The sequence below is a fragment of the Hyaena hyaena genome, unplaced genomic scaffold, assembly GCF_003009895.1.
Source record: "Hyaena hyaena isolate Hyena2069 unplaced genomic scaffold, ASM300989v1 scaffold_1692, whole genome shotgun sequence".
NCBI lineage: Eukaryota > Metazoa > Chordata > Mammalia > Carnivora > Hyaenidae > Hyaena > Hyaena hyaena.
Window position 1 is genome coordinate 16467 of NW_024082328.1, and position 12803 is coordinate 29269.

Here is a 12803-nt window from a genome sequence, read left to right on the forward strand (position 1 = left end):
CTCCGCCAGAGAGCTGGGGGGGCGGGCTCGAAGGGGAGCTGAAGGGGTCGCTCGGAGCTCCGCCCGCCGCCCGCGAGGCGCACAGGGGGCTGAGTCGGGGGCTGGGTCGGGACCGCCCCCCCACCCCCCGCTAGTGCCCGAGCCGACGCGCATCCCCGGCCGCTCCCTGCACGGCGGCGGGAGCGCGCGGGGCGGGGCCCGCGGCGGAAAAATCAAACCGGGCTGGCGGCCTCTCAGCCAATCCGGGAGCAGACGGACCGGCTTCGGCCAATGGCTGCCGCGAATGCTAACGAGCTCTGACGCCACGAGGAGGGTCCATTCAAAAAGTCGCCGCTATTGTCGCGCCGGGTTGCGCGCGCCGGCCGGGCCCCGCCGTCGGGCCGCGCGGGGACCGCGCTCCGGACGCAGCCCGCTGGCGGCTGCCCATGGCCGGAGCCGCGATGGCCGAGCCGGGCCGCGGGCCGCCCGCCGCGCCGGGCACCGAGGGGCTGCCGCGCGCCTTCCTGCAGAGTCTGCGCACGCTGTTCGACATCCTGGACGACCGGCGGCGCGGCTGCGTGCACCTGCGCGAGATCGAGTCCCGCTGGCAGGGCGCCGACGCGCGCGAGCTGCCCCGCGGCGTGCTGGAGGGTCTGCGCCGCGCCGCGCCGGCCAGCGGCTACCTGACCTTCGAGCGCTTCGTGGCCGGCCTGCGGACCTCGCTGCCGGGCGCCGACGGCGGCCCGCGGGGAGGCGGCCCGGTGCGGCCGGGGGGTCAGCCGCCGCCGCCGCCGCGCCTGGCGTTCGCGCCGGCCGACGAGCCGCGGACGCTGCTGGAGAGGAAGCCCCTGCCCCCGGGGGCGCGGCCCCCGCCCGGCGGCGCGGCCCGGAGCCTAGAGAAGCTGTGCGGCCCCGCAGAGGCAGCGCCCGGTCCCGCGGAACCCGAGCGGCCCCAGGGCGCGGCGCTGGAGCGGAGCCCGAGCGCGGACGCGGGTGAGTGCGGGGCGGCCTCCAGCCCCGCCTCGTAGCCGCCCCCTGCCGCCCCCGAGACCCGCGCCTCCGGCCAGGAGCCAGACAAGCGCGGCGGGCGAGGGCGGGGGCGAGCTGCTCTGCCCGGGCCCGGGAGCCGGGGGCGCCTGCAAGTGAGAGCCTCCTGGTTCCCGGCTTCCCGGTGTGCTCGGGGGCCGGGAGGCGGGCCAGCCCCTCCGCCGCCACCGCGGGAGGCTGCCGGGCCCGGGGCTGGCGGGTGAGTCCGCAGACCCCGCCCGGAAGCCGCTGTGCAGGCCTGAGCTGGGCGCTGAGGATCCCCCCGCCGCACACGTGGGGACACAGGCCCTCGGCGGCACCTGTGACAGCTGCCGAGGCAGTTCTCCAGTGCGGAGGAGAGAGGGGCCTCCCTGCCCTTTTAGGTTCTCAGTCTGGCAGCTCCGCTGAGGCTGCGGGACCTGCTGCCTCCACCATGAGGCCAGGACAGGTGGGAGGTGACGCAGGAGGAGGAAAGCGGTGGGTGGGTCTCCAGCCCAATCTTCAAGGCCTTCAGGGGTGACACCAGGGAGAGACCCAGGCGCAGCCACTGGGGATGGCCTGCGAGCTCCCTGCCTGGCTTCCGGTTCAGTTGGCAGTGACAGGAGGCGGCTGAACGGCTCCCCTGTGGGCCCCTCCAGTGTCTTCCCTGGGAATAGCACCTGCCTTATGGCTGAGGGCAGGGTCCAGACCCCTCAGCCCATTCCGCCTGCCCCTGTGCTCCCCCACCCCCACCCGCCACCATGGCCACAGCCAGCCCTTTCTATGCCTTCACCACTTTGCTGGCTTCATGGGACCTCCGCCCCAGCCTTGCCCATATCCCCCAGCCTCATAACTGGGCTTGGAGCCACAGTGGCTCCTGGCCTCCTTGGTGCAGCCGTCCAGCAGCCCACCCCAGGCTGCCTCCCCTTCCTCACTGCCAAGCACGCTGTCCCTGTGGTGTGGGCAGGCAGGGGGCACTCAGCGCAGGGCCAGCGCCATCCCTGTGGCTGCTCGTAGTTGACAGTCGGCTGTGGGACTGGGGTTGGGAGGCCTCGGACTGCAGCCCGGGTGCCTGACCCCTGTGGGCAGCGTTAGTCTCAGGCCAGGCTCCCGCTGTCACCTCTTCCAGGCAGAGACCCAGACAAGAGGCACGGCGCGTTCTGGAGCTCCAAGGCCCCCCAGCTTCCCAGGAAGAGAAAGCCCCCATATTCACAGAGGCCCCCACTCCAGAGACCCAGGGGCCCCTCCCCTCTCCCCTGGGGGAGCCTGCCCTGGCCCTGTGGGTACAGGCTGCTAGCTCAGGCCCAGATGGGGACAGGGCTGCGTCCGCCTGCCGGCCACCCTGCACATCCGCCATGCTGCCATCCAGGAATCGGGAGCTGCCCCCGCACCGCGCCCTCCAGCCTCCCTCTGCTGCGTGTTCTGTGCCAGCCATGCAGCACGGGCAGGTTGGGACGCGAGCTCTGGGCTGGCTCAGAGCCTGTCTGCCTGTAGAGACCTGGTGGCGGCCCTGTGGACGTGTCCCCTCCCAGGGCCGGGGGCGTGGCCTGTGAGGCTGAGCCTGGTGTGGGGGAACAGGGTTCTGGAGCCAGGGGAGGGTGACCGCCTCCACACCTGCACCCCGCTCCGCCCCTCTTGGGTTGCCCTGCACATGCTCCCCTCCCCCAGGGAAGTCAGCTGGCCCTGCTGGCCTTTCACTGCCAAGCACACCCTGCTGCAGGTGGAGCCCCTGTTACTGCCAGGTGTGGCAGGTGTCGGCCCAACGTGGTGTTTTATCCTTCCTGGGAAAAGTTAGGTCCAGGTGACGCATGCCCTCGCGTTTTGCCTGCACCAACTGTCGCCCCTAAAAGCCCTGGCCGACCAGGAGGGGGAAGCAGGGATGACCAGAGGCCTGCTCAGTCTCCCCATACTTAGCAGCCCATGGGCCCCTGCAGTGTGCTTGAAGTGCCCTGGGCACCACGAGTGCTGAGAAGAACCGGGTAAAGCCCCTGCCCCAGGGCGCTCGTGCTGGGGCACGAGTGTGGCACACGCATCTGTGTTGTGTGTGCAGCCTCAGTGGCCACACAGCCCTCCCCAAAGGAGGGGTGAGGGGAGCTGGTGGGGATCGAGCGGGTAACCAGCCCTAACCAGGCAGAGGCCAGGTTGTGTGCCGCGCTGGGCCGTTGCCCATGTCCCCAGGATGGGTTGAGATGGGGAGGGTCCATGCAGAGGCTCTGAGTTCCCCATGACCCCAGGGACACGTAAGGCTGGACACGCAGCTCTGCACCGCCAGGCTTCAGGGTGGGGGGCGTTGGGCTTGACTAGGCAGGCTGGCAGTGAGCCAGGTCTTTCCCCTCTGCGGCAGGTGCAGTAGCCTGCAGGGCCCGGGAGCTAGGCCTGGGCGATGCCCACCGGGCGCCCCGTGCCCGAGGGGAACGTCGGAGGCACACCATCACCAACGGCGTGGACTGTGACCTGGTGAGTGGGGGCTCTGGGGGAATCTCCACCCGGCCTGGGCTAGGACTTGGCCCCCACGCTTGGTCGGCTGGACCACCCCTCTGCCTGGAGGTGGCAGTCAAGGCTGGGTTCTGGGGGACCTGTGGCTGGAATGTCAGTTAATTATAAACGTTTGTCCCCACGGCTGGGCTTGAATCCACGTGAGACACGGCTCTAGGCCAGATGAAGCAGCCCTTTGGGGAGAAGGCGGCCTCGGGGCACCACACAGCGGGCCTGCCCCCCCCCCCCAGCTGCCCGCACCAGCCTGCTTCCCGAAGCTCGGAAGCTGCTGAGTTGGGGGCGTTGCCCGTGTTCCCCCGGGGAAGCCCCCCCTCCCGCCCCGCCTGCAGGAGGAGAAGCGGGGAGGGGCTTCCCAGCGCGGGCACGCGCAGCACTCGCACGCGTACAGGCGTGTGTGCCGTGCGGGTGCTCACTCGCGTGTGGGTGCTCACTTGCATGTGCAGCTGAAGCAGATGAAGGAGCTGGAGCAGGAGAAGGAGGTGCTGCTCCAGGGGCTGGAGATGATGGCTCGCGGACGCGACTGGTACCAGCAGCAGCTGCGGCGCGTGCAGGAGCGGCAGTGCCGCCTGGGCCAGAGCAGCGCCCGTGCGGTGAGTGACGAGGCGGCCCAGGCGGCCCTGTCCCTGGACGGAGGGGCCCTCCCCGTCACGCAGGAGCCACCCCTAACCCCAGGCAGACCCTGGACTGCCCTGTTCCAGGACACATGGGCCATCCCTCCTCCCAGGGTGCCGGGGACCCCCCCACACACACTGTGTGTCCCCTAGGACACACGATGCCCCAGAGCGGGTGACCACCAGCTCCCATGGGCCCCTCTCTGCTGGGGCAGTAATTTGGGAGATGAGTGAGGACTCCCCCAGGCACGGTGGCAGATCCTGCTCTCTGACCTCCTTTTCTGCCTTCCTCTCAGGACTCTGGGCCGGAGGCGAGCCCCCTCCCACTGGGCCGGCTGCTGCCCAAGGTCCAGGAGGTGGCCCGGTGCCTGGGGGAGCTGTTGTCTGCAGCCTGCGGCGGGAGGGTGAGTGTCCCCCAGACCACCCAGCGCCCACCTGGGGCCCCTGCCCGTCTTGGCGCGCCCCCTCCCCCTCGTCCCGGAGGCGAGGCCTGCCTGACCGTGGCCTCCCATAGGCTCTGCCCTCATCGTCCTCGGGGGCCCCGTGCCTGGCCCCGGCCCCCGCCTCACCGTCAGCCCCGGGCCGGCAACAGCAGACCATCCTGATGCTGAAAGAGCAGAACCGGCTCCTCACGCAGGTGAGGTGTGGGGAGGGGCGCAGGGTGGGGGCTGGAGGCCTGATGGGCCCTGACCCACCTCCCGCCTGCCCAGGAGGTGACCAGCAAGAGCGAGCGCATCACGCAGCTGGAGCAGGAGAAATCGGCCCTCATCAAGCAGCTGTTTGAGGCGCGCGCCCTCAGCCCGCAGGATGCTGGGCCCTTGGACTCCACCTTCATCTAGCTGGCCACGGCCACGGGGCTCCTGGGACCTGGCCTGGCAGTCACCTCCTTGAGCCTCACTTGGCTGAAGGCCACCTGACTGGCCTGGACATGGGTTTCTCCCTCTCCTCCAGCCTGGGCACCCCCAGGCCCCCCGCCCAGCAGCCAGGCTGTGGTCCAGATACGGATTAGGTCCCAGACTCAGGGGAGGGGCTCAGCTGGGGGGGCTCCATCATGCTAATACAGCCTGAAGCTGCTCCTGCCGCCGTCAGTGGACAGTGGGGGCTCCTCCTCAGGTTTACCGGGTCTCAGGCAGCCCTGGGCTGGCGGGCTCTGTGGCAGGCCTGTCCTCTCTGACCTGGGGTCTCCGGCGAAAGATAGTGGTCACCCCTAGGCTGCACTTCCGACCGCAGCCAGCAGAGGGCGCCTCACACACAGCAGCCAAGAGCCACATTGGAGCCGCCGCTGGGGTGGTGGGCGGGGGTCTGAGTCAGGGTCCCTGAGGTGGACTGGAGCAGCTGGGGGCCCAACAGGTGATTGGGCACAGGAGCCCCAGGCCTAGGGGTGTCTGCCCTTCAGCCGGGGGCACGTGGAGGAGATGAGGGGTGGTTTCTAGCCGGGGGGTCGGCCTGTGTCTGATCCTGGGGGAGAGCGATCAGAGTTGATGTCTGGGCCAAAGTTGGCCTGCCTCCCCCTCCTCACAGACCCCAGACCCTAAAACACCTTGGGTTAGCTGTCACTCCTTGCCAAGACTGAGCCCCACAGCGAAACCCGTGACCCAGGCTCTGGGTCTTGGGCCCACCGGACACCCCGGTCAGGGCAGGACTGGTCACCGGGGTCGCTCCGGTGTGACCCTGCCCTGGGGAGGGCCCTGTCCCCAGGAGGGATGTGGCCTCCTGGACGTGCCCCAAGGCTCCTCCTAGGCCAAGCACCCCCACCAGGACCTACCCCACGTGATTCAAGGCTGGACAGTCAGCCTCCCCCCTCTGGTTTGCAAATGCTGTTGCATCTGGTGGAACCCCCTTCCCCCCCCCACTTCCCCTGGCTTGCAGCCCTCCGGGATGGAGTGAAGGACCGCCCGGAGGCCTGCGGGGGGGCAGGCTCGGCAGCAGTGACCTCTGGGGTGCCTGCCAGCCCGGAGGCTCCGCGTCCCCTGTTCTGCCTTCACACAGCTCAGGAAGCGGGAGACCTTCCACAGAATGTGCCCCTTCAGCCACAGGGGAGTGTGGAGTCAGCAGGCAGCTCAGGGATAGGACCCCCTTGTCCTCGGGGCTCCGTGCGGAGTGAACACACACGTGCTCTCTGCCGTGTGCCGTCAGGCTGCCTGTGGGGCGCTAGACCCCCCGGGGGAGAAGTTGAGTGGTCCTCGGCTGCTGGCAGAAGGCACACCTGTTCTGCAGCAAAGCACTGGTGACATTTGGGGCCGAGTGAGTCGAGGGGGGAGGGGCTGTCCCTGCCCGTGTGACGCTGACCTCCTTGGGAGTGTCACACTGACAACTGTCCCGTCGGGCAGTGGTGGTGAGACACTGTCCCTGACGGAGGATCCCCGTCCCGGACGACATAACCTCGCCTGGCCGGAAGGGTTTCACGGAGCTCAAACTCCGAGGAAAATGAGCCTCTCCAAGGTAGATTTTTTGGCAAACACCGTGAGGAGAGCGTCCCCCACGGGCCCGCAGAAACTGATTCTGTAGACCGTTCAGACAGTGGAATTATCAAAATATAAGATGATTTTTATACGTCTAAAGAAATAAAAAAGATTCTTGAAAATACGAACAAGGAAGAGTCTTTGTACATTCTTATTCTGTGACAGTATAGTCTATGATGATGGGCGATAATGCTTAAAAAGAGAAACTTCTAGAAAAATATAAATTGAAATTCAAATGGGCTAAACTTGAGATGAAAATGTTAGTGAAAAACGAGCTTCGGAAATGACCCCGAGACACCAGAAGCACAAGCGAGGGGCGTCCTGACGGGCAGACGGAGAGGCTCACCCATCCGTTTGCATTTCCCAAAAGGGACGAGGAAGGAGGTGCGATGTGTGAAGATAAACTAGCTTCGAGTTTCCCAGAATTGTCTAAAAACCTCAGTCTCCGGGTCCAGAAATTCCAACAACTGCTGGCCAGGCTGAGTGAGGAGGAACGCACGTTTTCTCTCACAAGATCACGAGGGACCCAGAGATGAAAGCAGCGGCCTCCAGGGGCCCCGGCGGCAGAGATGGAGCCTGGCGGCTCTGACGGCCAAGATGTGTAATTACTAACCTCCAAGGCCAGACCCAGAGAAACTCAGGAATGAGGACAAAATAAAAACATTTTTAAAAAAAATGGAGAGCTCGCCACCAATAGGACTTGGCTGAAGGAGAATCTGGAGGAAGGACTTCAGAAAAAAGGCCCAAGTCCAGAAGGAATCCTGAATAAGGATGAATTCTCTACTGCTTCTGGACGAAATTAACACAGAGCTCAGTGATTTAAAGCAAGAGTTATTTTATTTTAAATGTTTATTTTGAGAGAAAGAACAAGCACGAGCAGGGGAGGGGCAGAGAGAGAGGGAGAGAGAAAATCCCAAGCAGGCTCTGCACCATCAGAGCCCCATGCGGGGCTTGAACTCATGAACTGTGAGATCGTGACCTGAGCTGAACCCGAGTCTTAACCAGCTGAGCCCCCCAATCAGTAGCTGGTTTCTCGCCGTTTCGGTGGGCGAGGAACTCGGGAGCGGTTGTGCTGGCCGGTCCTGGCCTGGAGGCTCGGGGCCACGGCGCCCACGTGTGCTGGGGCCGCCCTCCCAGCCCTGCGGCGGGTTTCCAGAGCAGAGACCCAAGAGCAGCAGCCGTGAGGACCCGGCTCCGGAGCCCCTGAGTCAGAGGCTCGCGTCTGTCCCCTGGAAGCCAGCTCTCGGTCCAGTCCTTACTCAAGGGCTGTGGGCAGAATCACCGCCTTTCCAAGGAAGAACAAAATAACAAGCACGTATGTTTTTTATTTATTTACTTTTTTAATGTTTTTTTAATTACAAATAGTTTATTGTCAAATTGGTTTCCACATAACACCCAGTGCTCATCCCCACAAGTGCCCGCCTCCATGCCCATCCCCCCCTCACCCCCCATATCCATCAGCCCTCAGTTTGTTTCTCAGCAGTCAAGAGTCTCTCATGGTTTGCCTCCCTCCCTTTCCCCCACCATTTCCCCCTTCTTCTCCCCCTCGCTCCACAGTTAAGTTCCTCCTAATCCTCCTATACGTGCATAAATGTTTTTTTTTTTTAATTTATTTCTAGGAGAGAGAGACAGCGTGAGCGGGGTGGGGGAGGGTCAGAGAGGGAGGGAGACAGAATCTGAAGCAGCTCCAGGCTCTGAGCCGTCAGCACAGAGCCCGACGTGGGGCTCGAACCCACGAACCGCAAGATCATGACCTGAGCCGAAGTCGGACGCTTAACCGACTGAGCCCCCCAGGCGCCCCCAAGCACGTATGTTTAAACCAACCCAAATGCATAGTGAAGTCTAAGCAAGCCTGGACTATATACAGTAGTAGTGACGCTAGTTTGGGGGGGGGGACAGACCCCGTCTGCCCGGCGCGGGGAAGGCGGCGGCTGAGGCGGTCGGCAGTGCTTGAGCTGTGCGTAAGAAGGGACAAGGTACCCACTTTGAATTTTATTAAATGTGTCTTGAAATAACCAGGAGGGCCCGGTGCCACAGCGGCTCCATGGTGGCGCCTTCACACGAAGGGAGAGGCAGGGGATGGGGAGAGAAAAGGGAAAAGAAGTTAGACCTTTAAGAAAAAGCAAAAAACCCCCAAACACAGTAAGGGGACGGAGCTGCATTGCAATCACAACATAGATGAATGGATTAAACTCTAATTCAGGTTGGAGTTTTAGAAACTCAGCTGTTTTAAGAGACAGACCTAAAATATGGCATCGAGAGAGAGAGAGAGAAAAGCTTGAGTGGTTGTATTAATATAAAACAAAACAGATTTTAAAGCAAAAGACATTGCTAGTGACGCAGAGAGCAGCTCCCTAATGATGAAAAGCTTAAATTAGCAGCGAACCAGAACAAGCCTCCACTTACCATCGCCCCGTGAGCTGCAAAAGATGCAGACCTTTCACTCAAGATCTGCAGACGGCACGTAGGTACGTGAGAGGGTGTTCATTGCGATTAGCCGTGAGATACCTGCAAATTAAAACAACTACAGTGAGGGGCGCCTGGTGTCTCAGTCGGCTGGGCATCTGACCTCAGTTCAGGTCACAGTCTTGTGGTCTGTGGGTTCGCGCCCTGCGTCGGGCTCTGTGCTGACGGCTCGGAGCCTGGAGCTGCTTCAGATTCTGTGTCTCCCTCTCTCTCTGCACACCCCCCCCCCCCCCCCGCTCATGCTCTGTCTTGCTCTCTCTCTTTCTCTCTCAAAAATAAATATTAAAACCTAAAACCACTAAAGTGAGCTCAGCTGTTATGCCCCAATCAGAATACCTAAAACTAAAAGTAGTGATAACACCATACACTGGTGAAGATGTGGAGAAACACTTGCTCATGTGTTAATGGTGGGAATGTCAAATGACGTAGCCACTCTGGAAAAGACTTTGGTAGTTTCTTTTAAGACTAAAATTGACACGTGGCACCCAGGTGGCTCAGTGGGTTGAGTGTCTGACTCTTGATTTCAGCTCAGGTCACGATCCCAGGGTTATGGGATCAAGCTCAGCACAGAGCCTGCTTGCAATTCTCTCTCTCTCTCTCTCTCTCTCTCCCCCCCCCTCACCCTCTGGCCCTCCCCCTCTCATGCTTGCTCTCTCACTCTGTCTCTCAAAATATTAATAATAATAATAACATACCATATATGATGGTTAGTTAATTTTATGTGTCAACTCGGCTGGAGTATGGTGCCCACTCATTCAGTCAAACACCTATCTAGATGTGGCTGTGAAGGTAAGTATTAGATGTGTTTAGGATTTACATAAAGCAGATCATCCTCCATAATGTGGGTGGGCCACGTGTTATCAGTTGAAGGCCTTCAGAGGAAAGGGTAAGACCCCCCAAAGAGGAAAAGATTCTGCCTGTAGATGCTCTTTGGACTCAACTCAAGGCTGCGACACTGACCCCCACCCCAGCCCGCAGCCTGCTGACCTGCCCTGCAGACTTCCGACTTGCCAGCTGCCACAATTGCATGAGCCAGTTCTTCAAAATAAATCTTTCCCTCTCCTTCACCATATATACATGTAGCCCATATGAAGCACCCTAATACACCACGCAAGCCAGCAGCTGCATTCTTGGGCATTTATCCCAGAAAAGTGAAGACATTTTCATGCGGGGACACGTGTTCCCAGCAGCTTTACTGGTAATAGCCCCCAACTAGAACCACACAAATGTCTTTCTCTGGGCGGTTGACTGAACAAACTACGTTCATCCACACCGTGGAATACGATTCAGCCATCGAAGGAAGGAGCTGTTGCTACGCTCTACAATGTGAGTGAATGTCAAGGAAGTTGCTGAGCGGTAAAAGCCAATCTCAGAAGGAGACCTTATGCACGATGTGAAGTAAGGAAGCTACAGAGGCTGAGATCTCGTGTGGACGTGGCCAGAGAGGGGGTGTGAGGGACTCGTGGGAAGGCTCAGCTGAGTTTCTTGGCTAAGGTGGCTACACGTGGCTGCGTGAGCAATGGCTGCAGAGAGCCACACAGACGCACACGCACGAGAGTTAGCGCGGGTAAAACTAGGGAAACGCAGGGGCGGCTGTGGGCTCAGTCGGCTAACTGTCCCGTTTCAGCTCAGGTCATGCTCTCACGGTTCAAGCCCAGAGCCCGATGCGGGGCGCGAACCCATGAACCACGAGATCGTGACCTGAGCTGAAGTCAGACGCTCAACCGACTGAGCCACCCAGGCACCCCTAAAAACTTCTTTTTTAAAAAATATTTTTTATTTATTTCTGAGGGAGACGGAGACAGCATGAACAGGGGAGGGTCAGAGAGAAAGGGAGACACAGAATCTGAAACAGGCTCCAGGCTCTGAGCTGTCAGCACAGAGCCCGACGCGGGGCTTGAACCCAGGAAGTGTGAGATCATGACCTGAGCCGAAGTCGGCGCTTAACCAACTGAGCCACCCAGGCGCCCCCTAAAAACTTTTTTAAGAGCACCAAAACCAGAAACAGATGAGCTCTTCAGACTGCACCAAATCAATTTCTTGGTGTTGCTACTGCGTCGTTGTAGAAATTATTAGCGTCTGGGGAAAACGCACAGAGGCTGTCTGTGTCCATTTCCACACACATTTGGACTAAAGTCTATTAACTCAAGATATAAATGTATATATGTCAAGACTCGTGAGAACAGTAAGGAAAAACGGATAACCCTACCATCACAGTTGGAAATGTTAACATATATCCTTAATCATTGATAGGCTGCAGGAGATTTGAACATTACTAATAATTTGATGTCTTGGATAGAATTAGGTCAACACACTTACTACCTGGAGAACACACATTCTCTTCAGGCACACGTGGAACAGGTGTAACTATTCATGACCATATACTGGGCCAAAAAGCCAGTGCGACAAATGTAAGAACATGGTCGGAGATGGATCTCACACAGGCGACATGCTCTAACCGGGACGCAGGGAAGTTCCAAGTCAACACCAAAAAGGGAACCAGAAAAAGTCCAGGCCTCTGGATATTAAAATACACACACCTAGGGGCGCCTGGGGGGCTCAGTCGGTTAAGCGTCCGACTTCAGCTCAGGTCATGATCTCGCGGTTCGTGGGTTCGAGCCCCGTGTCGGGCTCTGTGCTGACAGCTCAGAGCCTGGAGCTGCTTCGGATTCTGTGTCTCCCTCTGTCTCCGCCCCTTCCCCCCTAGTACTTTCTCTCTCTCTCTCTCTCTATCTCTCTCTATCTCTCAAAAATGAATAAACATTTATTTATTTATTTATTTATTTATTTTTTAAATATATATTTATTTATTTCTAGGAGAGAGAGAGAGACAGCGTGAGCAGGGGAGGGTCAGAGAGAGAGGGAGAAACAGACTCTGAAAAAGGCTCCAGGCTCCGAGCTGGCAGTCAGCACAGAGCCCGACGCGGGGCTCGAACCCACGAACCGCGAGATCATGACCTAAGCGAAAGTCGGACGCTTAACCGACTAAGCCACCCAGGCGCCCCTGAATAAACATTTAAAAAAACAAATAAAATACACACACCTAAGCAGCTCAAGTATCAAATAGGAAATTACAATGAAAGTGAAAAAACGGACCTAAATGGAAACAAAAAGAATATGCAGCCAACATAGACGAGAGGGAAATGTATCCAGACACTCAGATACTTACATCAGGAGAAAAGAAGGGAGTAAGTAATGAACTAGGCATTGAATTTCAGAATTTCAGAAGCTGGAAAGAGACATAGCAGAATAAATAACAAAACATTTGGGAGGAAGAAATTATATATAACTTTTAGCCAACAGTTACTACGTACTTGCTACTTTTCTTGACACTGGGGAACAGGCAAGCAAAACAGACACTAACATTCCTGTTCACATAATACACTCGAGGTAGAATGAAAGGGATTGGAGTATAAATCAGTGAAACAGAAAACACGCCTCAGAGAGAACATCACCGAAGGGACACCCCTGGCCAGACGAGTGAAGGATACAACACGGGGTGGACGTCAATGCTAGAAACACGACGGAAGGAGATCGTGATCTGTGCGGCAGGAATTAGGCAGATACTAAGAAGTCATGCAAGTCCATCTGAAGTGGATACACTACTAGGAAAATACAAAATTAACTCAAGAGCAGAACGCCCGTGTAGCCCTATAACCAGGGGAGAAATGGAAATGGTGGTTTTAACCCACAGGGAAAACTCCAGGCCTGAGTGCTTCTACGGGCAAGTTCTACCCGTTAGTCACAGGACAGACAACGCAAATGCCATGCGAAGTTTTCCAGA

At 59.2% G+C, this 12803-nt stretch overlaps 1 protein-coding gene across 1 annotated transcript; it reads left to right on the forward strand.

Annotated features, from left to right (window-relative positions):
• Window positions 1-376: 376 nt before the first annotated feature.
• SAPCD2 (suppressor APC domain containing 2) lies at window positions 377-6673 on the forward strand. The gene is made up of 6 exons (XM_039224628.1): window positions 377-972; window positions 3329-3441; window positions 3924-4070; window positions 4388-4495; window positions 4606-4728; window positions 4802-6673. Exons 1-6 carry the CDS (start codon window positions 426-428, stop codon window positions 4928-4930), a joined length of 1167 nt encoding a protein of 388 aa, XP_039080559.1. The 5' UTR covers window positions 377-425; the 3' UTR covers window positions 4931-6673.
• The last annotated feature ends 6130 nt before the right edge of the window (window positions 6674-12803 follow it).

Coding starts and splice junctions, on each gene's coding strand:
- SAPCD2 (XM_039224628.1), top strand. CDS start 426: ATGGCCGGAGCCGCGATGGCCGAGCCGGGCCGCGGGCCGCCCGCCGCG. Junction 4,071..4,387: donor GCCAGAGCAGCGCCCGTGCG/GTGAGTGACGAG, acceptor CCTTCCTCTCAG/GACTCTGGGCCGGAGGCGAG. Junction 4,496..4,605: donor CTGCAGCCTGCGGCGGGAGG/GTGAGTGTCCCC, acceptor GGCCTCCCATAG/GCTCTGCCCTCATCGTCCTC.